Source organism: Microcaecilia unicolor, chromosome 10, assembly GCF_901765095.1.
Source record: "Microcaecilia unicolor chromosome 10, aMicUni1.1, whole genome shotgun sequence".
NCBI lineage: Eukaryota > Metazoa > Chordata > Amphibia > Gymnophiona > Siphonopidae > Microcaecilia > Microcaecilia unicolor.
Window position 1 is genome coordinate 167,102,671 of NC_044040.1, and position 26,055 is coordinate 167,128,725.

Here is a 26,055-nt window from a genome sequence, read left to right on the forward strand (position 1 = left end):
AGAAAAACACAAGTCCAGGTGAAAACGTCCAATTGCTCATCAGGGATGTCTTTAAAAAAAATTTTTTTTTAAGAGTATGGGTGAAGGACGTCCTTCGCTATGCCTCTGTCCCTGCAACGGCAGTTGAGGACGTCCAAAATGTGATGTTTCTGTGAGGACGCCCATGCCTGGATGTTTCTGTGAGAAGGATGCCCATGCCTGCAACACCCTCTTTATTTATTTGGATTTTGGATCACAAGTAGCAGCATTGGGATTTGAACTGGCCACCTCTGAATTGCAAGACCAGTGTTCTAACCACTAGGCCACTCCTCCACTCCACTCCCTTGAAATTTGGCCATCCCTGTTGGGGGGGGGGGGGCAGTTCAGGATGTCCAAAATGTTTGAAAGAAGGACGTCCACACCTTCGTTATGCCTCCGCTGACACACACATACCTCCCACCCCCCAGGGACCTGTATACTGCCCTCCTCCCCACAGGGACGGCCAAATTTCAATGAAGTGGAGGAGTGGCCTAGTAGTTAGAGCACTGGTCTTGCAATCCAGAAGTGTCCGGTTCAAATCCCACTGCTACTACTTGTGATCCAAAATCCAAATAAATAAAGGGGGTGTCAGAGGCATAGCAAAGGTATGGACGTCCTTCTTACAGAAACATCCACATTTTGGACGTCCTCAACTGCCGTCCCAGGGACGGAAGCATAGGAAGGACGTCTTCAACTGCCATCACAGGGACGGAGGCATAGGAAGGACGTCTCAACTGCTGTCACAGGGATGGAGGCATAGGAAGGATGTCCTCAACTGCCGTCGCAGGGACGGAGGCATAACGAAGGACATCCTTCACCCATACTCTAAAAAAAAAAAAAAAAGACAAAAGTTTTTAATGCTGTTTTTTTCGGGGTGGGAGGTGGTTAGTGACCACTGGGGGAGTTAGGGGAGGTCATCCCCGATTCCCTCCGGTGGTCATCTGGTCATTTAGGGCACATTTTTACTACTACTACTAATCATTTCTATAGCGCTACTAGACATAAGCAGCGCTGTACACTTGAACATGAAGAGACAGTCCCTGCTCGACAGAGCTTACAATCTAATTAGGACAAACAGGACAAACAAGAGATAAGGGAATATTAAAGTGAGGATGATAAAATAAGGGTTCTGAACAAGTGAATAAGGGTTAGGAGTTAAAAGCTGCATAAAAAAGGTGGGCTTTTAGCTTAGATTTGAAGACTGCCAGAGATGGAGCTTGACGTACCGGCTCAGGAAGTCTATTCCAGGCATATGGTGCAGCAAGATAAAAGGAACAGAGTCTGGAGTTAGCAGTGGAGGAGAAGGGTGCAGATAAGAGAGATTTACCCAGTGAACGGAGTTCCCGGGGAGGAATGTAGGGAGAGATGACAGTGGAGAGGTTTTTTTGTGGCTTGGTCGTAAAAAAAAAAAAGGACCAAGTCGGCCAAGTGTTCATCGCTTGAGGATGCCCATCTGATAGGCATGCCCCAGTCCCGCCTTTGCTATGCCTCAGACACGCCCCCAGAAACTTTGGTCGTCCCTGCGACGGGAAGCAGTTAGGGACGCCCAAAATCGGCTTTCGATTATGCCGATTTGGGCGACCCTGAGAGGACGCCCATCTCCCGATTTGTGTTGAAAGATGGGCGCCCTTCTCTTTCGAAAATGCCCCTGACCATGTGTAGGACACAATCCCCTGGATTCTGTATAGACCGCCCACAGTTGGGCACATAATTTTGGGCATGAATCACAGATCTGCAGACAAACTAATTAGATAATAAAATTATTGGCGTTAATCAGCACTTAATTGGCAGCAATTAGGCGTTACATGTGGATCTGCCCTACACCCTATTCTATAACATGCACACCCCAAAGGGGGTGTGGCCATGGAAGAAGTATGGGTGAGTCAGGGGTGTTCCCAGAATTTCGGCACAAAGTTATAGAATACCTGCATTTGTGCATCTAACTACCATCAGTTGGGCGCAATCATTTATGCCAGTCTTTGGCAGACATTCTCATAACCACAGCTTTACACTCACTGTGTTGTATATTAGGTGCACAACACACTTGGACTCTGCAAAGGCAGTATCTAAATTTACTAAGTAAATTTAGATACTGCCTTTGCAGAGTCCAAGTGTGTCGTGCACCTAATATACAACACAGTGAGTGTAAACCTGTGGTGTTGGATCTTCTAATTAATAATAAAAAAGCTTGAGTGAATTATTAGTCATAAGACATATTCTCATGCGCAAAGTTAGGTGCAAAGGGCTGGATTCTATATACGACAACTAAAATTTAAGTGCATCTGATTTATGCGCCTAGCGATATTCTATAAGCCGCATCTACATTCGGATGTGGTTCATAGAATAGCAAATAGGCTGGGTTTCACTTGTAGATGGTTGCACCTAAATCTAGGCGCTCCCCCCCCCACAAATTCTATAACCACGCGCATAGATTTGATTGATTGCCTTGACATGCCTGTACTCCTCCCATTGCCACATCCCCTTTTTGGCTATGCACACTGGAATTTACGTGCGCCTCTTTTTAGAATACAACTAAAAAGAGGCGCAAGTAAATTCCAATTATTGCAAATTAGTGTTGATAATTGGTTATCGGCCAATCAGCACTAATAGGCTCATAACTGAGTAATGTACGTAAATTGGCCACACGCAAGATTTAACGCATGGTACTTGGTGCGTCATATGTAGAATGTGGGTGAAAATGCAAACTAAGCTGGTATTCTGTAAAAGCCAGTTCACACACAATGCCTTTCATAGAATACTAGCTAAGGTGCTGAAATGATGTGTGCTATCTTTGAGCACCATTTACAGGTGACCATTGGAGACAATAGGAGCGCTGTTGGTGGCAGGTATTTCTCCCTTTCTTACATTTGATATTGTTTCATATTTTATTTAATCTTATCTGTTTTTTCTTTCAGCCGTCTTCCTTTCCTGTCAAACTGTAGTTCTTTTCCATTTTCTCCTATGATATTTTTTTTTGATTGTGAACCACTTTGATTGGTTTTGAAAGGCGGTGTATCAAGTCCACAAACATAAACATAGAGAAACATTTTCCTTTTAAAACATCTTTTGCTTAACTCAGTCAATGCCTTCCCATACAAGTAATTTGTATAATGAGAATATTGCATTTAAGCGGCATATCAGAATATTCCTAACTGATGAATCCACTGCCTTATATATGTTAAAAGTGCATACCTACAGATTATTTTCACATTATATCTTAATTGGACTTTTTATAGAATTATAAATTCATGGGTGAGGATAGCCACTAATATTTCAACTGATACGGCAGGAAGTTATAACAATAATACAAATATTTATACTCTACCCAACCTTATAAGTACAACTAGACATTCCTAAAACAGACATTTACAATATGGTACAATCTTGAACAGTAATGCTGATTAAGAACTGTGACAGATTCCCGGATAATCCAGACAACATCAAATTCTTTGTAGATGACCATAACAAATGGTATAAATAACACAGTACAATAAATAAAAAAAGAGACAGTTGAAGACATATGTAGTAAACTACAATGTAGGCCAAAGTGCATAAAAATGTCATTTTCCAGTGCTCTGGTTCATTTTTTAATACAACAAAAATATTACATTCCAGAAACAGTCTCATTTTTTCCTCAAAATGCTGGCTGAGGCAGCACAATATTCCATTTAATAACAAAGGAAGGCCAATAAGAGGGAAAGGAATATGCTGTCTATAAGGCCCAGATACACTAAACTCCATGCTAAACGCCCTTCCCTTACCAATCCAGTTGCTGCTTAGCGATTGTGAAAAAAACGGGCATGCATGAAGGAAATCGCATGCAAATGAGCTGCTCATTGTTAGCTCATTTGCATGCAATTTCCTTCCTAGGGGGGGAAGCCAGTCAGTCAGCTGAGCACACACTAAGCGTGGCTGCTCTGCTCATGCCACAGACGGCTTCATACATGCAGACAAGCTGCATGTATAAAAGCCGTCTACAGCCTTTTTTTGTTTACCTTGATGCAGCTTAATAAATGCTTCCGCAAGACGCTTCCTGTAGCCACACTTCACCCCTTTCCCAGGAAGGCTCCAATATTACCACAGAAGTGCCTGCCTGCCAATCACAATGCGTTTAACTGACACCAGAGACGCTGGTGTCAGCTAAATGCACCATGAGTGGCTGAGAGAGACCAGCTGGAATGGCTCGAGAAGGGAGATCTGGGGGTAGAGGATTTTCAAGCTTCCAAAAACAGCATGGTGCTTTCATGGGCAGGGGAAGAAACAGAGGAGTACTAGAGTTAAAAGGGAGTTAAAGCTGAAAAATAGGGAGAGAGATTTGGATTGCAAATCAGAGTTTGAATCCCACTTCTCATTGACCAGGCTGGAACAGCTCAAGTAGGGAGTTCTGGTTGGGTGGGGTGGGGGGGGGGGGGGGGGAGGGATTTGTACCTGTGTAGTAACAAATCAAAGATCTTATGAGCACACTTTGCCAGCCTCATGAACACTACTGGCATCCTATGTTTGGGGGGTGGGGGGCCAGCACTGGCAGGAGCAGAGCAGAATAGGAAAAAAAGATGCGAATCACCAATGGCAATGCTGAGAAAAATAATTTATTTACATTATTTAAAACAGGACCGACACGGCCGAGTTTCGCTCTCCTAAAGGGCTGCGTCACCTACTGGACTAAAACAACGCTTGTCCTGAGAAGCAGCAGCAGCATTTCGAAATGCTGCAGCTGCTTCTCAGGAAAGGAGTTGTTTTAGTCCATTACTGGAATTGGTTTTACTGCACCACTGGGTTGTTATATGCTAGCCCCTGACACAGCCCTTTCTTTAGGAGGGCGAAACGCTGCCGTGTCGGGCCTATTTTAAATAATGTGGTGAATAAATTATTTTTCTCAACATTGCCATTGGTGATTCACATCTTTTTTCCTATTCCGTGCTGGATCTTGAGAATCGCCTAATTGTTTTCCTAGCAGGAGCAGAAGTGGGAGATCAAGGATAGCACGTTTCCCCAAATCAAAATGGTTCATAATACATTAAAACAGAATAATAGAAAAGCTAATACTGAGAAAGGAATGCCATCATATGAATAGGAAAGCACCTGAAGAGGACAGGCACAAATCAAGGTAGGGTATACACAAAAAGTAGCACATATGAGTTTATCTGAATGGGCAGACTGGATGGACCGTGCAGGTCTTTTTCTGCCGTCATCTACTATGTTACTATCCTGCTTATAATCGAACGAGAATAACGCCCAAGTTCCGACCTAAATCGGGAGATGGGCGTTCTTCTCACAAAAACAAATAAAGCGGTATAATCGAAAGCCGAACGTTGGACGCTTTCAACTGCACTCCGTCGCGGATGCGGACAAAGTTGACGGGGGCGTATCGAAGGCGGAACTGGAGCGTGGTTATCGGGCGAACAGAGATGGGCGCCCTTCGCCGATAATGGAACAGTTTTGAGCTAGAATTTAGGACACTTTTCCTGGACCCTGTTTTTTGACGAATAAGGCCCCCAAAAGTGCCCTAAATGACCAGATGACCCCCAGAGGGAGTCGGGGATGACCTCCCCTGACTCCCCCAGTGGTCACTAACCCCCTCCCACCACAACAAATGATGTTTCACAACTTTTTACTTTCACCCTCAAATGTCATACCCTCCTCCCAAGCAGCAGTATGCAGGTCCCTGGAGCAGTTGTTAGGGGGTGCAGTGGACGTCAGGCAGGTGGACCCAGGCCCATCCCCCCCCCTACCTGTTACAATTGTGCTGCTTAATGCTACTAGTCGTCCAACCCCCCCAAACCCACTGTACCCACATGTAGGTGCCCCCCTTCACCTCTTAGGGCTATAGTAATGATGTAGACTTGTGGGCAGTGGGTTTTGAGGGGGATTTGGGGGGCTCAACACCCAAGGGAAGGGTGCTATGCACCTGGGAGCTCTTTTACCTTTTATTTGGTTTTTGTAAAAGTGCCCCCTAGGGTGCCCGGTTGGTGTCCTGCCATGTGAGGGGGACCAGTGCACTATGAATCCTGGCCCCTCCCACGAACAAATGCCTTGGATTTATTCGTTTTTGAGCTGGGCGATTTCATTTTCCATTATCGCTGAAAAGCAAAAACGCCCAGCTCACACCTTGACGAATAAAACATGGGCGTCTTTTTCTTTTAAAAAATACGATCCGCCCCGCCCCTTCACGGACCCGTTCTCGGAGATAAACGCCCATGGAGATAGGCGTTTCTGTTCCATTATGCCCCTCTATGTTTCCCTGGCAAGATTGGCCAGTCCACAGCTCTGACAGCTCTCCTCAGCCAGCCACCAGGCAATACCTGCAGCTCCTGACCACACATTAATTTTTTCATGGTAAAGGTAGGGCCTGCTTCTCTGCATCAGGTCGGAAAATGTGTTGTGCATTGCTTTGCATGCACTGCTTTGCATGCACATTTGTATAGTAATTAACTCATTATAATAGATTTGCATTCTGTTTTTGTTAGCTGCTACCATAATAGGAAAGGACCTCGGAGAACCCTTTTGTGCATGTCTGGTTGTACTCCTTGCTCATTAAACCGGCTAGAACCAGTGAAAAAAACACGTTGCTGGCTCGTTAGGTTTAGTGCATCTGGGCCTAAGATTATTGCATAAGATTTACAAGATATATACAGACGGCCTCGGATAGGCCAGCAACCTTACTTTCAAAGCATTTGAATTCTTAGTTTTTAAAATAAGTCCGGGGGCAGATTTACTCTCAACTCATATAAAAAACTCTTCCTCCTCTTCCTTTCCATTACTGAGATGTGTCTGTGATATCCCCCATAGGTACAAGTCTGCCTTCTCAGATCCTTCATTCCTTTTCACAGTTAATGAAGGCTGATGGATGCTCTCCTCAGGGGAGAAGCTGATTTTTGCACCAGAAATAGCTGACAAATAATTTTGTGACCTGGGATGAGAAGGAAGGCTGGACTGTACATCCCTTGAAAATCTACTGAAAGATGACAGGTTGCAACTGGAGTTTACCACTGTAAATCCCGTGTCAACGTTGGTCTCTGCTTCCTGGGATTGAACACTGGAATCTTGGCTAGAGATTTTGGACAGAGATTGTCTATTCAGCTCTGAAGTCACTGCTGGGCTGTTGCTTTGTGAGGAACAACAGGAACCACTTTGGGATGTGCTGCAAGAGCTTCCAGAAGCCAAGCTTTCACTCAGATCTGAAGTTTGATCGGAATGGTTCTGATATCTGTCACCTGGGTGCAGCCTATTTTTCTGATCTGCAGTTAATGACAGCAGCTCTTTCATGTTCTTGCCTGTTGCCCTCCTATTTGGAGCTGTGTTTTGCCTAGAGTGAGCTAAGTTGTGTAGGTCCCTTTCTTCACCTGCCCTGTCATGTTGACAGGAAAGCAAAACATGTCCGATGCTTGAGCTGCCCTGAACCTGTTCGCATAAAAATAATAATAAAAAATGTGAACATCATTGCTTTACATATAAACTTTATTAACCCTTTTTCTACCTTCCAGAGATAAACTTGTACATTAAACAACCACAGGTCAAGTCAGGTTTCCCAGCTCTAGGGGATTCAATGGGGATATCCTGAAAATACTGACTGGCTGGGTGTGTCCTGAGGACTGGCTTGAAAACCTCTAGGTTAGCTATATTTAAGTGTTATTGTGACTGGGTGAAACTGACTTGAACTTACAGCCTCCTTAAAAGCCAGGGTGAAGCCCATAAACAGAAAATATGCCCTTATTATTTACAGTGTGTTTATGACAGGGGTGAATAACCTGCAGCCTGTGGCTGAATGCAGTCTGCCATTAAATTATATGTGACTCGCAAGACCATGGGAAATATACACAGAAAATGTCATTAACCTGTGTTTTGGTGATAGAAAATATTTGCAAAATACACTATTTCCAGAAAAGCTACTCTAGCAGTTTGTTTCCATTAATTACATTTTTACTTATCACAGAAGGTCCACCATGGAGCTCTGTGCATTTCCAGTCCTAATATTATGTAATGTTGTGGCCTGCTAGGGATAGGATGGACAATTCATGCAGCCCTTTGGGTATAAAGGTTGCCCTCCCCTGAACTATGATATCAGTTTTACAGCTATGTCCTTGCCCTTCTCCATTTCCATACTTTTTAACCATCCTAAACTGGCCTCCCCAGATGGCATGTCTGGGCAAGTTCAGATCCCTGATTGGCCAAGGCTGAAAGGAAGTCTATTACTTCCTTAGCAGGGCTCTTGCAGGAGCAGGTTTGCTGCACTAGAGCAGTGTGTCTTAACCCTCTCCTGGAGGCATTCCCTGCCAGTCAGGCATTCATGATTACTGCAATGATTACATATGAGGCAAATTAGTATATAACTAGTCTCTTCTCTATGCAAATTTATCTCATGAACAACTCACAGACCCATTACTCAGAGATGTCAAGGGTGAATAATCCCAAAGAGTGAGATTGAAGGCCAAAGAATGGGATTTTTCAGGAAGTGAATCTAGGGTATAAATTTGAAAACATGGGTAGAATTGCTCTGCAAATGAGAAAACCACCATAAAATGAAATTTGCTTTTCTTTGCTGCCTCTGAAAGGATATAAACAGAGTGGAGGTAATATGAGTCAATTTTCAAAGCAATTTACTCACTGGCTGAAAGTATGTACATAGGCTTCAGAGTACATTTATCTGTAGGTGCGGGGAAAGGAATGGGGCAGGGGGAAATCAAAGTACAAAGGAAGGTGTGCTCAAATTTCTTCCTACTAGTTGGGCCCACTTGGCTTTTCTCCTCGTAGGCTTGACTCAAATTAATGATCAGGATCAGCACACTGGCAATGAGGCTCTAAAGAGGGAGAGAAGGGGCTCAAAGAGAGAGCATGAGAGAGCCTCCTAATGAGTGAGACTTGGCATCTCTGATGACTTGGTTTGAATTTTATGTCAGAGCCTGTGAATTTTTATAATTTGCTAATCATTATAAAATGCAGTAGTTCTAAAATATGCACAGCTCAAAGGCAAAGTTCAAGCAGAAAAACTAAAATCAGGCCAAGTTCAAAAGAACAATAAATTCAATATCTAAATGCTAGCTCAGGCACAGCATAAGGTTAAGGGGCCCTTCTACAAAACTGCGGTAAAAAGTGGCCACTCCCATATGCTAAGGCCATTTTTCCGCAAGGGTAATATGGATGAATTTCAGCTTTTTTCTGTTAATGGCCACATGCTAATTTTGCCATTAGCACATAAGCCCTTACTGCCACCCATTATGAAGGCAGTAAGGGCTCGCTCACAAGCTAACCACACGCTGCTCGGTTAGTGCGTGGAAAGGTAGCTGTGCTAACTGATTAGTGAAGAACACCCCTACTCTATGCCCCCCATCCCACTTCCAGTGCTAAAAAATGGAATCTATTTTTTAGTGTGTGGGAAGCATGCGCTTATGCCATAATTACAGCAATATGCTTGAGCGTGCCCTACCGTAAGCAAGCATTAGTGCTTACAGTTGTATAACATAACTTAGTTATATAACTAACAAATACTACCTTTACACCCCTCTCCTTATATTCATACAAATAGGAACAATAAATATTTTACAACTGCATACTGTAGTACAGGATTATCAGGAACATTATCTTGCTCCATGGATCAGACAAATGTTGACTGAATATAATTGCAGATTATATTTGTAACACTATCACCTGCAATAAAGCGAATGCTACATACCTGTAGAAGGTATTCTCCGAAGACAGCAGGCTGATTGTTCTCACTGATGGGTGACGTCCACGGCAGCCCCTCCAATCGGAATCTTTACTAGCAAAGTCCTTTGCTAGCCCTCGCGCGCATGCGCGGCCGTCTTCCCGCCCGAAACCGGCTCGAGCCGGCCAGTCTCATATGTAGCAAAAGAAATACAAGGGAAGACACAACTCCAAAGGGGAGGCGGGCGGGTTTGTGAGAACAATCAGCCTGCTGTCCTCGGAGAATACCTTCTACAGGTATGTAGCATTCGCTTTCTCCGAGGACAAGCAGGCTGCTTGTTCTCACTGATGGGGTATCCCTAGCCCCCAGGCTCACTCAAAACAACAACCATGGTCAATTGGGCCTCGCAACGGCGAGGACATAACTGAGATTGACCTAAAAAAATTTACCAACTAACTGAGAGTGCAGCCTGGAACAGAACAAACAGGGCCCTCGGGGGGTGGAGTTGGATCCTAAAGCCCAAACAGGTTCTGAAGAACTGACTGCCCGAACCGACTGTCGCGTCGGGTATCCTGCTGCAGGCAGTAATGAGATGTGAATGTGTGGACAGATGACCACGTCGCAGCTTTGCAAATTTCTTCAATGGAGGCTGACTTCAAGTGGGCTACCGACGCAGCCATGGCTCTAACATTATGAGCCGTGACATGACCCTCAAGAGCCAGCCCAGCCTGGGCGTAAGTGAAGGAAATGCAATCTGCTAGCCAATTGGATATGGTGCGTTTCCCCACAGCCACTCCCCTCCTATTGGGATCAAAAGAAACAAACAATTGGGCGGACTGTCTGTTGGGCTGTGTCCGCTCCAGATAGAAGGCCAATGCTCTCTTGCAGTCCAATGTGTGCAGCTGACGTTCAGCAGGGCAGGAATGAGGACGGGGAAAGAATGTTGGCAAGACAATTGACTGGTTCAGATGGAACTCCGACACAACCTTTGGCAGGAACTTAGGGTGAGTGCGGAGGACTACTCTGTTATGATGAAATTTGATGTAAGGGGCCTGGGCTACCAGGGCCTGAAGCTCACTGACTCTACGAGTTGAAGTAACTGCCACCAAGAAAATGACCTTCCAGGTCAAGTACTTCAGATGGCAGGAATTCAGTGGCTCAAAAGGAGGTTTCATCAGCTGGGTGAGAACGACATTGAGATCCCATGACACCGTAGGAGGCTTGACAGGGGGCTTTGACAAAAGCAAACCTCTCATGAAGCGAACAACTAAAGGCTGTCCCGAGATCGGCTTACCTTCCACATGGTAATGGTATGCACTGATTGCACTAAGGTGAACCCTTACAGAGTTGGTCTTGAGGCCAGACTCAGACAAGTGCAGAAGGTATTCAAGCAGGGTCTGTGTAGGACAAGAGCGAGGATCTAGGGCCTTGCTGTCACACCAGACGACAAACCTCCTCCATAGAAAGAAGTAACTCCTCTTAGTGGAATCTTTCCTGGAAGCAAGCAAGATGCGGGAGACACCCTCTGACAGACCCAAAGAGGCAAAGTCTACGCTCTCAACATCCAGGCCGTGAGAGCCAGGGACCGGAGGCTGGGATGCAGAAGAGCCCCTTCGTCCTGCGTGATGAGGGTCGGAAAACACTCCAATCTCCACGGTTCTTCGGAGGATAACTCCAGAAGAAGAGGGAACCAGATCTGACGCGGCCAAAAAGGAGCAATCAGAATCATGGTGCCTCGGTCTTGCTTGAGTTTCAGCAAAGTCTTCCCCACCAGAGGAATGGGAGGATAAGCATACAGCAGACCCTCCCCCCAATTCAGGAGGAAGGCATCCGATGCCAGTCTGCCGTGGGCCTGAAGCCTGGAACAGAACTGAGGGACCTTGTGGTTGGCTCGAGATGCGAAGAGATCCACCAAGGGGGTACCCCACGCTTGGAAGATCTGGCGCACCACTCGGGAGTTGAGCGACCACTCGTGAGGTTGCATAATCCTGCTCAACCTGTCGGCCAGACTGTTGTTTACGCCTGCCAGATATGTGGCTTGGAGCACCATGCCGTGACGGCGAGCCCAGAGCCACATGCTGACGGCTTTCTGACACAGGGGGCGAGATCCGGTGCCCCCCTGCTTGTTGACGTAGTACATGGCAACCTGGTTGTCTGTCTGAATTTGGATAATTTGGTGGGACAGCCGATCTCTGAAAGCCTTCAGAGCGTTCCAGATCGCTCGCAACTCCAGAAGATTGATCTGTAGATCGCGTTCCTGGAGGGACCAGCTTCCTTGGGTGTGAAGCCCATCGACATGAGCTCCCCATCCCAGGAGAGACGCATCCGTGGTCAGCACTTTTTGTGGCTGAGGAATTTGGAAAGGACGTCCCAGAGTCAAATTGGACCAAATCGTCCACCAATACAGGGATTCGAGAAAACTCGTGGACAGGTGGATCACGTCTTCTAGATCCCCAGCAGCTTGAAACCACTGGGAAGCTAGGGTCCATTGAGCAGATCTCATGTGAAGGCGGGCCATGGGAGTCACATGAACTGTGGAGGCCATTTAGCCCAGCAATCTCAACATCTGCCGAGCTGTGATCTGCTGTGACGCTCGTACCCGCGAGACGAGGGACAACAAGTTGCTGGCCCTCGCCTCTGGGAGGTAGGCGCGAGCCGTCTGAGAATCCAGCAGAGCTCCTATGAACTCGAGTTTCTGCACTGGGAGGAGATGGGACTTTGGGTAATTTATCACAAACCCCAGTAGCTCCAGGAGGCGAATAGTCATCTGCATGGACTGCAGGGCTCCTGCCTCGGATGTGTTCTTCACCAGCCAATCGTCGAGATATGGGAACACGTGCACCCCCAGCCTGCAAAGTGCCGCTGCTACTACAGCCAAGCACTTTGTGAACACCCTGGGCGCAGAGGCGAGCCCAAAGGGTAGCACACAGTACTGGAAGTGACGTGTGCCCAGCTGAAATCGCAGATACTGTCTGTGAGCTGGCAGTATCGGGATGTGTGTATAGGCATCCTTCAAGTCCAGAGAGCATAGCCAATCGTTTTCCTGAATCATGGGAAGAAGGGTGCCCAGGGAAAGCATCCTGAACTTTTCTTTTACGAGATATTTGTTCAGGGCCCTTAGGTCTAGGATGGGACGCATCCCCCCTGTTTTCTTTTCCACAAGGAAGTACCTGGAATAGAATCCCAGCCTCTCTTGCCCGAATGGCACGGGCTCGACCGCATTGGCGCTGAGAAGGGCGAAGAGTTCCTCTGCAAGTACCTGCTTGTGCTGGAAGCTGTAAGACTGAGCTCCCGGTGGACAATTTGGAGGTTTGGAGGCCAAATTGAGGGTGTATCCTTGCCGGACTATTTGCAGAACCCACTGATCGGAGGTTATGAGAGGCCACCTTTGGTGAAAAGCTTTCAACCTCCCCCCGACCGGCAGGTCGCCCGGCACTGACACTTGGATGTCGGCTATGCTCTGCTGGAGCCAGTCAAAAGCCCGTCCCTTGCTTTTGCTGGGGAGCCGAGGGGCCTTGCTGAGTCGCACGCTGCTGACGAGAGCGAGCGCGCTGGGGCTTAGCCTGGGCCACAGGCTGTCGAGAAGGAGGATTGTACCTACGCTTGCCAGAAGAGTAGGGACCAGTCTTCCTTCCCCCGAAAAATCTTCTACCTGTAGAGGTAGATGCTGAAGGCTGCCGGCGGGAGAACTTGTCGAATGCGGTATCCCGCTGGTGGAGATGCTCTACCACCTGTTCGACCTTCTCTCCAAAAATATTGTCCGCACGGCAAGGCGAGTCCGCAATCCGCTGCTGGAGTCTATTCTCCAGGTCGGAGGCACGCAGCCATGAGAGCCTGCGCATCACCACACCTTGAGCAGCGGCCCTGGACGCAACATCAAAGGTATCATACACCCCTCTGGCCAGGAATTTTCTGCACGCCTTCAGCTGCCTGACCACCTCCTGAAAAGGCTTGGCTTGCTCAGGGGGAAGAGCATCAACCAAGCCCGCCAACTGCCGCACATTGTTCCGCATGTGTATGCTCGTGTAGAGCTGGTAAGACTGGATTTTGGCCACGAGCATAGAAGAATGGTAGGCCTTCCTCCCAAAGGAGTCTAAGGTTCTAGAGTCTTTGCCCGGGGGCGCCGAAGCATGCTCCCTAGAACTCTTAGCCTTCTTTAGGGCCAAATCCACAACTCCAGAGTCATGAGGCAACTGGGTGCGCATCAGCTCTGGGTCCCCATGGATCCGGTACTGGGACTCGATCTTCTTGGGAATGTGGGGACTACTTAGTGGCTTGGTCCAGTTCGCAAGCAATGTCTTTTTTAGGACATGGTGCAAGGGAACAGTGGACGCTTCCTTAGGTGGTGAAGGATAGTCCAGGAGCTCAAACATTTCAGCCCTGGGCTCGTCCTCCACAACCACCGGGAAGGGGATGGCCGTAGACATCTCCCGGACAAAGGAAGCGAAAGACAGACTCTCAGGAGGAGAAAGCTGTCTTTCAGGGGAGGGAGTGGGATCAGAAGGAAGACCCTCAGACTCCTCGTCAGAGAAATATCTGGGGTCTTCCTCTTCCTCCCACGAGGCCTCACCTTCGGTGTCAGACACAAGTTCACGAACCTGTGTCTGCAACCTCGCCCGGCTCGACTCCGTGGAGCCATGTCCACGATGGGGGCGTCGAGAGGTAGACTCCCTCACCCGCATCGGCGAAGCTCCCTCCACCGACGTAGTCGGGGAGCCCTCCTGGGAGGTGGCCGCAGTCGGCACCGCACGCGGTACCGACGTCGGGGACCTCACCCCGGGTGATGGGCCAGCCGGCGCCACGCTCGACGGTACCGGAGGTGCAAGCACCGCCGGTACCGGAGGGGTAGGGCGCAACAGCTTTCCCAGAATCTCTGGGAGAACGGCCCGGAGGCTCTCGTTCAGAGCGGCTGCAGAGAAAGGCAGAGAGGTCGATGCAGGCGTCGACGTCAGAACCTGTTCCGGGCGTGGAGGCTGTTCCGGGCTGTCCAGAGTGGAGCGCATCGACACCTCCTGAACAGAGGGTGAGCGGTCCTCTCGGTGCCGATGCCTGCTGGGTGCCGACTCCCTCGGCGATCCAGAGCTCTCGGTGCCGACGCGGGGAGGAGACCGGTGTCGATGCTTCTTCGACTTCTTCCGAAGCATGTCACCGGAGCTCCCCGGCACCGACGAGGACGTAGAATCCAGCTGTCGCTTCCTCGGGGCCGAGGCCGAAGGAGGTCGGTCTCGGGGGGGCTGTACCGCAGGAGCCCTCAGGGTAGGAGGAGACCCACCCGAAGGCTCACCGCCACCAGCAGGGGAATGGACAGCCCTCACCTGCACTCCAGACGATGCACCACCGTCCGACGACATCAGCAGACGAGGTCCCGGTACCACCGACGTCGATGCAGTCGCCCGATGCCTCAGCGCCGATGCAGAGACTCGATGCCTCGATGCACCCGATACACTAGCAGCCGAGGAAGAAGGTCTGGACGCTGACGACGTCGATGCACTCGATGCCCCCGGTGCCGATGCCGACGAAGAGCCCGAGAACAAAACGTTCCACTGGGCCAATCTCGCTACCTGAGTCCGCCTTTGTAACAGGGAACACAGACTACAGTTCTGAGGACGGTGCTCGGCCCCCAGACACTGAAGACACGACGAGTGCCTATCAGTGAGCGAGATTACCAGGGCGCACTGGGTGCACTTCTTGAAGCCGCTGGCAGGCTTCGATGTCATGGGCAGAAAAATCACGCCGGCGAAATCAAAAGCCGAAATGGCGAAAATGAGCACCAAAACTTAGAGGGAGAAAAATCTCGACCGAGGCTGAAAAGAGGCCTACCCCGACGACGAAAGAAAACTTACCGGGGCAAATCTGAAAAAATACGGGAAGGGGCAAACAAAACCCGAGAGGGCTTCCGGAGCACTTCCCAAACAGTTTTTGAGGATTTTCCGAAGAAAAAACACGTCGAAAAAGGACGCGCGAGGTCGACTTTCCGGGGCTCAACACGGCGAAAACACGACCGTACCGAGTGCGGACGAAAGAAGACTGGCCGGCTCGAGCCGGTTTCGGGCGGGAAGACGGCCGCGCATGCGCGGTGCGCACAGGCGCGCGAGGGCTAGCAAAGGACTTTGTTAGTAAAGATTCCGATTGGAGGGGCTGCCGTGGACGTCACCCATCAGTGAGAACAAGCAGCCTGCTTGTCCTCGGAGAATATTCATGTGATAATTAATTTCAATGACATATTTGAAAACTGCTGCAATCACAGCTAAAATTCCCCTGTCATACTAAAGCATACATTAGTGTATTATCAAATTCTCAGAAACTGCAAACAAGGAAGCCTGAAAAACAAATATGCACTTTCTATTAAACAAAAACAAAACTCTGTTTTACTTAAAAAAATGGATGAGTCACAGCAAATAAGCCGACTCATGAATCCTGTCCCCTTTCCCCTACCATCACAGATGAGTCATTGTTTAATGTGAGCCTACTTGCAGAGAGGGATGGGAGTTCTGTCTCTTTCTGGGTTTCATCTTCTGGATCACACCATGCCTTTTTTGGGTTTAACTAAATGGCTGCAAGCAATCTCAACTGCAGACAGACGGTTGCTGTCATCTTCTCTTTATGAGCAGAATTAGAAGTGTGTGTTTATTCATGCAATGGGATAAAACCAGAACTGCCTCAGGGTGCCCACGAAGACATCTGGCAGCCCAAATATGCTAAAGGGGATATATTTGAAATGATCTCTGGCAAGCTGTGGGTTTCAGTTCACAAAAGAGAGAGATGTGAAATAAATGTAAAAATAGTTAACCCACGTAGGACAGAACCAAATGTGCTCAAGTTGGTATGTCTTTGCAGCATGAATAGAGGATGCTACGTATTTCCAGATATTCAATTATTTATGAGTCTCAAAACCATCATAGGATAGAGGCTAGGATTTTTCATAAACAAAAGGTAAACATACTTCTCTTCTTCGTGATAAAGATAACCTTATACAATCTACACAATATAGACACAGAGAAAATAATGGCAGATAAAGACCATATGGTCTACTGTATTCAGTCTGCCCATCTACCCCAGCTACTTAGCTCTACAATCCCTGCCTCTCCGTCAGACGTCCTCTGTGTGAGTCCCATGCTTCTTCAAGTCCAATACTATCCTCATCTCCTGCACCTCCACTGGTAGGCTCTTCTACACATCCACCACACGTTTCAAAAATATTTCTTTAGATTACATCTGTCTACCCTCTTACTTTCATCCTATGACCCCTTGTTCCAGACTCAGCTTCATTTCAACTGAAAGCGGCAAACCTCCTGTGCATTTTTAACATGGAGGTAATATCTTTATTATCTCTCTTCTTTCTCATTTTTTTCTAAAGTATATGTATTGATATCTTTAGAATGGAGGAGTAGCCTGGTAGTTAGAGAACTGGGCTGACAGCCATGGAATCCCAGTTCAGGTCCTGCTGCTGCTCCTTGTGACCTTGGGCAAGTCACTTAACCCTCTATTGCCTTAGGGACAAACTAGATGGTAAGCCCCCAAGGGATAGGGAAATACCTACTGTACTGGAATGTAAATCACCTTGACCTGCTAGAGAAACGGTGTGAGCTGAAATCCAGGGGGGGGGGGGGGGGGGGGGGGGTCAATGTTCAAAGTGATTTAACTAGCTAGAAACAGCTCCTGGCCGGTTAAACAGCTTGATTGAGGCTAACTGGTCATTTCCAGTGGCATTTAAATGGCTAGTGCTGTTGAAAATGACTGGTTAGTGCCTAAATCCAAACTGGCTATTTTAAGGGCATTCCAGGGGCAAAATAGGCACTTGACCGGTTAAGTGCCAATATTCCGCACTTAACCAGCCAAGGTCACCGCATAAACAGGACCACATAAAAAGTCAATCCTATCTTTAAGTGGTGCTCCATAGCCGGTTAAGTACTGAATATCGCACTTAACCAGCTATGGTTTAGCTGGCGGAGCCTGGACATGGCCCAGCACTGAATTTCTGGGAATAACGCTGGCAGCAGTCAGGAAAACGCAGAGTACCACCAGCTGAACAGTAGGCCCCAGATCTTTAAGTCTGGCTCCCATATGCTTTAGGACAAAGACTGTTTTACTAGTCAACCTCTGCACTGACTCCATCCCATTTATATCTTTTTGCAGGTGCTGTCTCCAGAATTGCACACTGGACCCAGATGAGATCTCACCAGAGATTTCTGCTGGCCGTTCTTCTCCTCATGCACCCAAGGAACCTTCTGGCTTTTGCTACCACCTTTTCTACATCTTTGGCAACCTTGGGATCAGATAGGATCAACCCAAGATCCTGGTCTTCTTTCATGCACTGAAGAATATCACCTCCTATATTGTACCACTAACTACCTTGGGTTCTTACAGCCCTTTTTGGCATTAAATCTTATTTGCCGTACTCTAGACTCTATCTCAAGCTTTATTAGGTCTTTTCTCATGTTATCCACACTTTCCAGGTTGCAGATTTTGGTATCATCCACAAAGAAGCAAACCTTTCCCGACAGCCCTTCTACAATATCACTTACATAAATAATGAAAAGAACCAGATCAAACACACCACTGGTAATGCCCTTATCCTCATGAATAACTATCGTATGTTGCTTCAAACTCAACCAATTTCTAACCCAGTCACTTTATGGAGCAAGCCAAGGACATTCAGCTTGTTTATAAGTCACCTAGAAAAACCTTTATGTGAATGTGGAAAAGATGTACATCAGAACTGTACCTGAAGCAGAATTTTGTTTCCATCATAGTCCTGAGTTTGCCACCGTGTGCTGCTGATGGGAATACATTGATTGGGTAAAAGAGGCACGAGCTGACCGATCTCTTGCACCTTGAACTGTAGCACAGATGATTCCTTCAGCTCCACAGGTACTCCAGGAGGCAGCTGCTTTAAGGAGAACTGCACAGAAACACTTTCCATTGAATACAGCACAAAAAAGCAGAAGTTACTCTTCTGCACCGTTGCTTCCTTTTGTAAGATCATTTCATACAGTCTGACTGCATCGTCATAGTTGTCAAAATGACAATACAGGGTTACACGCAGGATTTCAGTGCCATAATGAACCTGCCTTACACCCCAGACAGGCATGTGGGCATCCACACTATAAAAGTCCTGACTGGCAAGCATATAGGAGCAAAGTCTTCCACTGGCATTTTCGGTGTGGTGGTATCGCCATGGTGGATGCTGGAAAAAATTAAGCATCTGGACAATTCGCTCTTCACCCAAGTCTTCACGAAGAAAGAGTAAAACCGACATCCCTGGAAAACCAGACCTCTTTTTGTGATATTTTTCAGAGTACTTAAATGAAGGAACCCGCTCAGATACAAGAAAAAGTTGAATAACTGGACAAATCCAGTGCATAAGTTGATCAATTGTTCTCTGTAGAAGTGATGAATCGCCAGAGCTAGCAAGAAGATGAACAGTCATGCTCAAGGACTCCCCTCTTTCATCCATTGTAAAGTCACCTGAAAAAATATTTTGTTAAAAAAATTGTTAAAGCTTCAGAAATCATGAAAATAGCATGCATGTGCACAGTTTTACTTCTTAACATCTTGCGTTAAAATGAATATTTTTTTCAAGTACATCATGAAGCAAAAAGCCCCTGAAGGACTTGGTTTCTCCACATGATGGTCAAGGAGTAAAAAAGAGTGCTCAGGAAGCATAGACTTGTGAGCCTGATATCGGTGCTAGGCAAAATGGCTCAAACTATACTAAATTACTATGTTCAGACACAGCTTAATAGGAATGAGTCAGCATGGGTCAGCAAAGGCAAATCTTGTCTTACCTATGTACTAGACTTATTGAAGGCATAAATCAACAAGTTGGTTGTTATGTATACTTAGATTTCAGAAGGTATTTGAAAAAGTCCCTCATGTGAGACTCTTCAGGAAATTAAAGAATCATGAAATAGGAGACCTGTCACAAACCTGAACTCAAGTGCGGAGCCAGACACACGCACCCACAACGCTGTTGATCCTCCAGAGCGCTCACAGTCTGGGCGTGTCTACACTCCGAGTGCGTCTACGTCTGGGCGTGTCTACACTCCGAGTGCGTCTACGTCTGGGCATCCACAGTGATGTCAGACACCTTCAGTATACAACCAGAAACCTCACACTACCTCCTTGCCTCGGCTACTACCTTGTTGATTGTACTGGTGCGTTCTCTCCAGTTGTCTACTGCCTTGACCTGGCCCCTGCAGAAATGCCGCCTGCCCTGATTTCTGCCTGGACCTGACCACTGCTGGAATACCGCCTGCCCTGACTTCTGCTTAGGTCTGACCTTGCTTCTTACTCCTGTTGAGCCTGAGCACCTTTCTTTCTCGCTCGAATCATTAAGTCCTGTTGGCCACCCGAACCCAGGGGCTCAACCACTGGGGAGCAGTGGTTGCTGCAGGTGAAGTGTTGGGTGAACGCTGGTTTTCGGACCAGCTTAAGAGCTCACTTACTTTTCCTGACAGCCACGACAAGGCTATGCCTTTCTGTGTATGAAAACAGCCTAAAAGGAAGAAAACAGAGAACAGGACCAAATAAATGGTCAGTAGTGGATTGGCCACAAGGAACAGTTCTGAGACCTGTGAAGTTTAAACACGTTCATAAATGTTTTAAAAAAAAGAAATGGTAAGTAATGTGGTCAAATTTACGGATGAGAAAAATTATTCAAAGTTGTTAAATCAACAGAAGATTTTCAGAAGGATTTTGTGACGAACATAGGGAAAAATAATCCAAACTACAGGTACAAAAGTGTTGATTCTGAGTTAGGAGTCACTGGCCATGAAAAAAATCTTGGGTGGATAATACACTGAAACTTTTAGATCAGTATACCAAGGCTACTAAAAAAGCAACTAGAAAGTTAAAGATTATTTGAAAGGATGGCGAGCAAGCTTATGCTATGCCTTTCATAGTGATATTTGCTGAAACATGCAGACTGCTGTAGTAAAGAAGGTGAATGAATGAAAAATGGACCTGCGTGCGTCCAATACGCGTGTCTACACCAGAGCAGGCCACTTTTCGGTGCACCTTAGTAAAAGGACCCCTTAGTTATAAGATTTCCCCTTATTTTTATATAGATAACTTTTGGATTGTATATTCAGCAGTCCAACTTATATATAGAAGTTCGATGACTACATATAAACATATCCATATAACTTATACAGTTATTTTTATGAATTTGATATCTTGCTGAATATTGCTCTGTCTTTTTAGTCTAATTTTCTACAGGAAAAATGGATTTATAAAATTGTCATGTCTGAGTGATAGTCTCTCTTCCCCTATATGCCAATAACTTTTCAATTGTTTCATTCAAGTTTTTGCAAAGACAGTATGCTGTCCAGTGGCCATCTGGCTCACATTTGCTAAGTGCTCTTTGCTGGCCTGACACTTAGAATCCTTTTCTTTCTTTTCTTTTAGGGAATTAGGCTAGGTCAGTTGAAATCTCATGCAGGTCATAGCACATAATAGAGTCCTATTTCAATTCTAATGCTGCCTGGCCATCACTGTATTTTGAAAGCTGCCTTGTGATTAGAGAATGACACGGGGTGGGGCAGAACCTGTGGGGACGGAGACAGACTTGTCCCCATGTCATTCTCTACTTTGAAGGCTGTTAATGAATTGTACAGTTATTTATGTTCGAGTGATGCAGATGACAATGTTTTCATTTTTTGGAAAAACAAGCAAAAGTGCTGGCCACAACTTGCAAAATTTGTACAGTGGATCCTGTGCATTCCTGCTACCAGCACATCATCTGAGAAAACATTTTCTATTGCAGGAAGGACTGTGGAAGACAGGAAAGCTAGACAATCCTGAGATTGCTGGATTAAAAATCATAACAGTACTTCACAGGGCATACAGAGCAGGTTGGATTTTGTACCCCTGGGTGGATTAGGGTTCATTGGGGTAGTAGAAGTCAGCTATTGTTGGGGTTGTAAGGATAGAGGGTGGTGGGGGGTTATTATAGTTGCTCATTGTTATTATTGTTTTCTATTTGTGATTTATAAACACTTGCACAGAATATTGCTTCTTTTTATACTTTAATAAAAAAGATTTAAATATAAAATCATAAGTGTTCGAGGCTTCTGGAGATAAGGACAGAGCCAATGGGGACGGGGGGCAAACTTTGTCCTCATGTCATTCTGTACTTTTGATTCATTAGTGCCTATGGTCACTAGCTGACTTTGGCTCCTTTTACAAAGCTGCGCTACCGCTTAGTGGCGCACTGAATCCGAATCAGCACATGGGAATAGAAGGGGCTTCTTCGCATTCAGTGTGCTGCTAATTGGTAGCGCAGCTTTGTAAAAGGAGTCCTTCATTTCTCATCTGAGAAGAATTACATCTAGTGTTTAATATTATTATTACACATAAAGATCACATAACAAATGGCATAACAATGTGCACATTTCAGTACCAAGGGGCTGATGCAATCAAGTGCGCTAGAATTTGCACACCAGTTAGCTCAACTTTAGTGCACAATTTTCTGGGCTCCCTATGCATAAATGGTTTACATAAGTATTGCCATACTGGGAAAGACCAAAGGTCCATCAAGCCCAGCATCCTGTTTCCAACAGTGGCCAATCTAGATCACAAATACCTGGCAAGATCCCAAAAAAGTACAAAACATTTTATATTGCTCATCCCAGAAATAGTGGATTTTCCCCAAGTCCATTTAATAATGGTCTATGGACTTTTCCTTTAGGAAGCCGTCCAAACCTTTTTTAAACTCCGCTAAGCTAACCACCTTTACCACATTCTCTGGCAACAAATTCCAGAGTTTAATTACATGTTGAGTGAAGAAAAATTTTCTCTGATTCGTTTTAAATTTACTACATTGTAGCTTCATCGCACGCCCCCTAGTCCTAGTATTTTTGGAAAGCGTGAACAGATACTTCACATCTACCCGTTCAACTCCACTCATTATTTTATAGACCTCTATCATATCTCCCCTCAGCCGTATGTGGTAACTATGCACAAAGCCTCGCGTAGACTCCAGTGCTCAGCCCATTTAAATCCACACTAATGAAGCTACTAGCCATTCTGTGCAGAAGTGTGCAGAAGACCAAAAGGCTGGGCGCAATGCCAGGGGCTTTTACACCAGGTCTGTGAGGCATAAAAGACTGGCTCACTCAGTGTTAGTGGGAATTTCATGCCTATTTACTGCAAACATATAAGACCGCAACCTTTTCCTGGGTTCCATAAAGAGAATGGGTGAAAAAAAGAAACAGAGTTGGGGGGGGGGGGGGGGGGAGGAGGTACTGGAACAAAAGCAAATTGAAGGGGATGGGGAAGGAAGTTGGCACAGGGCACCACAATCTCTTTAGCCAGTTTTGTTCAGTGGTTTTGCAATAATAGTAAAAGTTATACGTAAATCCTAATAAATACAACAAAACCCCAACACAATTCCATTAAATAATTCTTAAAACTAATAATACATCAGGAGCTTAACCCAAATCTCTGTAAGTTTACACTTCATTTGGAAAGAAAACCCATACTTTTTACTTGTTCTCTACACCTTAGATGTGAGGTTCCAGTGGTAGAAGGGTCCATTGCTCATTGGACAGGCACAAAACTCTAAAAAGCTGCTGTTTGTGTCATTGTAAAGCTGCTTTTCAGGATAATCTCAAATAGCCAAAAGAGCCTGCTGAGAGGATCGCAGCATGTACCCAGGATGGGATGAACAAAGAGAGGAAGCTGTAGTTCTTCCTGTTAAATCTGCTGCATCCCCCTGACAATTCATTTTGCAGGGCCAACGGGAAATTTAACTTCCAAAAAAGCATTGCATCACTTATTGCATATTACTAAGGCCTCTCCCTTTTCTCTTGATAATGCTTATCACCTTCCAATTTATTTTGTGGTTCTTTCACAAATCAGAAAATGGATCAGCATCTTTATTAAAGGAAGGAATTGGGTTTCAAAGCTGAGAATGCTAGAAGAGGAAAGAACAAACGAAAACTGAACTTGACCTATGAGAGGAGCTGATTTATTTTGATTATGGTCACAGATGTACATTGTATGTTACAGCTGAACAGGAAATGGCTGAAAAAGAGTGACTAAAATGCAGGGGTGAGTTTAATGACTTGTACAAATGATAATCTTGGTAAGAGGTAGTACAGAAATGCTGAAAGTTTCTCCCAGGTGCCGACCATTGAAAAGTAGGACGCCCCAATTCTTGTAATTAGCCAGCTCAAACTTTTCACCACACTGTGGCTGACATCATTTTGAATTTTATATCAGGTGAGAATTATGGATCTCTCTTATCAAATGAAACCTAGTTAATTACAAAGCCTAGACTTGGGACATATTTATTAGATCATTCCAAATAAAGGTCCTTCAGTGGAGTAAGAATCTGTTTTCAATAGAGGGAGCATTAAGTCTTCAGGTTTCTGGGCTGTCCACAAGCAGACTTCTTGTCTAGTTTGCTGTATTCCGGATGGACAATGCTGAAGAGACAGATCATCAGCAGGGAAGGTTCAGTGTAGAGTGAGAAGAGGTTATACAGTGGCATAGGACAATGTATGTTAAAAAAAAATAAGAACATATGTATTTTTGCATTTTATAATTCCCTAAACCTTATTTTATAATAAATTGCAATCATAGGTAACAGGTCTATTCCTGTATAGCCGACAGCCTAAACTGGGTACTCGAGGCAATGAAAGAAAAGCAGCTTGGTTAGGGTTATAAGGTGTGTCGATGGGAAAAACTAGATTTGAACCCTGTTGTAATGGAAGATGTAAAGGATTGCTTTTCAACCCTGCTTTGATCGATAATGAACTCTGAAATCTTCTGTCTTTGACTGAAAGTAATTTTCCTTGTAAATACAAAAACAAGTTGGAATGTGGAAGATAAGACACAGCTCTAATTAATTTGGTATGTGAAGGAGGGTGGTGCTTGCTTTCGGAGGTCAACCTGGCCACCTGGACTTGGAAAGCATGTGACCACGTTCCCACAGTATGGCTTGTTTACCTAAACAGAGAAGCATTCTGTAATTTTCCTTAGCTCTCAACATGAGTTCTGAGCCTAATAAAAAGGGGAGTCTCTTTCAGTGAAATCGGGGGCTCATCTGTGGGTAAACGTATCGTGCAGAGGACTTGTTCCTGGTCAAGAAGCTCCTGGCTCTCGCTGTGAACCGAGCCCCCCCAGCTGATGTTAAGAGCCTGGATGATGTAAGGACCAGTGATGACTGTATGTATAGTGTATCATTGCTTCTTTCCTGGTCTTGAACTCTTAGCATTGCTTAGATGTAGAGACCAGTGATGTAATGATTTCATTGTGTTTATATAGCTAATCATTGTATATACCTTAATCATTGTAGAATTTAGCACCTCTAATAAAGGTTTCATTTATCTAATACGACTCCAAAAGAATCCACGGTAATTATTGAGTAATCTGTGTCAGTGAGACAGGCTGTAAATCCATAGCAGTACATCTGTGTACATGGTTTCCCAGCCCCTTGCTTCTAACCATTGATTATCAAACCTATCCTTGGACTTCCTACCAACCAGTCTACTTTTTAAGATATTACTAATGAATGGTACAACTGTTATGGATAAATGGAAAACCACAAAAATAATGAGACTGTGAATATCCTTGATGTCTTGTTTTCACTTTTGGCAGTGGGGGAGGAGAGTGATGCAGAAAGCTTGTGTTAGGGCCATGTGCTAACACGTGGAGTGGCATTTTAGAAAAGATGTTCAGATCGGAAATTAATGTCCAAATCAGGATTTCTGAATTTCCACTAGTATTTTAGAACAACATCTGCCAACATGGAGCCTGTTCTGAAATACATGAAATAATGAGCATTCCTGCACTGGTTTAATGCAGCATGAATATCCATTTTAGTAAAATGGACATCTAAAATATCAACGGGGCAATGAAGGTACACGTGGACATGTATGTGGCAGCATATGTTATGAAATGGACATTCATGTGCAGGAATATAAACATCTCTAGGAGTCTTTTTTTTGTTACATTTGTACCCCGCGCTTTCCCACTCATGGCAGGCTCAATGCGGCTTACATGGGGCAATGGAGGGTTAAGTGACTTGCCCAGAGTCACAAGGAGCTGCCTGTGCCTGAAATGGGAATCAAACTCAGTTCCTCAGTTCCCTAGGACCAAAGTCCACCACCCTAACCACTAGGCCACTCCTCCACTCCAGAAACATGAATCTCCATTTTTCCTGACACTGTCACTGAGCCCAATATCCTTTGTCAATTTCACTTGGGGAGGGAGGGGGTTGACATCAACCACCAAGGGATTAAGGGGTTGACCTCTCTTAATCCCTCCAGTGGAGTGCTACTTATTCAGAGCACTTTTCTGACATCTAAACGTCCCAGGTAGCAGGTCTAAATGTAGACATAGTTGACCATTCCCCTCCTGAAATGTGGAATAGAAAGAAAGAAACT

General features: G+C 45.7%; 1 protein-coding gene across 6 annotated transcripts in view; it reads right to left on the reverse strand.

Moving 5' to 3' along the window:
• The window catches only part of FAM124B (family with sequence similarity 124 member B), a 103,692-nt gene that overhangs the window by 57,374 nt on the left and 20,263 nt on the right, over positions 1-26,055 (reverse strand). For 4 of the 6 annotated variants that reach the window (XM_030216274.1, XM_030216271.1, XM_030216270.1 and 1 more), the window contains 2 exons: positions 18,387-19,129; positions 6,256-7,419 (listed from right to left, as the gene is read on the reverse strand). In XM_030216274.1, coding sequence (XP_030072134.1) covers positions 6,742-7,419; positions 18,387-19,118 — 1,410 coding nt within the window. In that variant the 5' untranslated portion in view covers positions 19,119-19,129 and the 3' untranslated portion in view covers positions 6,256-6,741. Of the gene's footprint in view, positions 1-6,255; positions 7,420-18,386; positions 19,130-20,109; positions 20,160-26,055 lie in introns of those variants that run through there. The other 2 variants (XM_030216275.1, XM_030216276.1) reach the window with 2 other exon arrangements.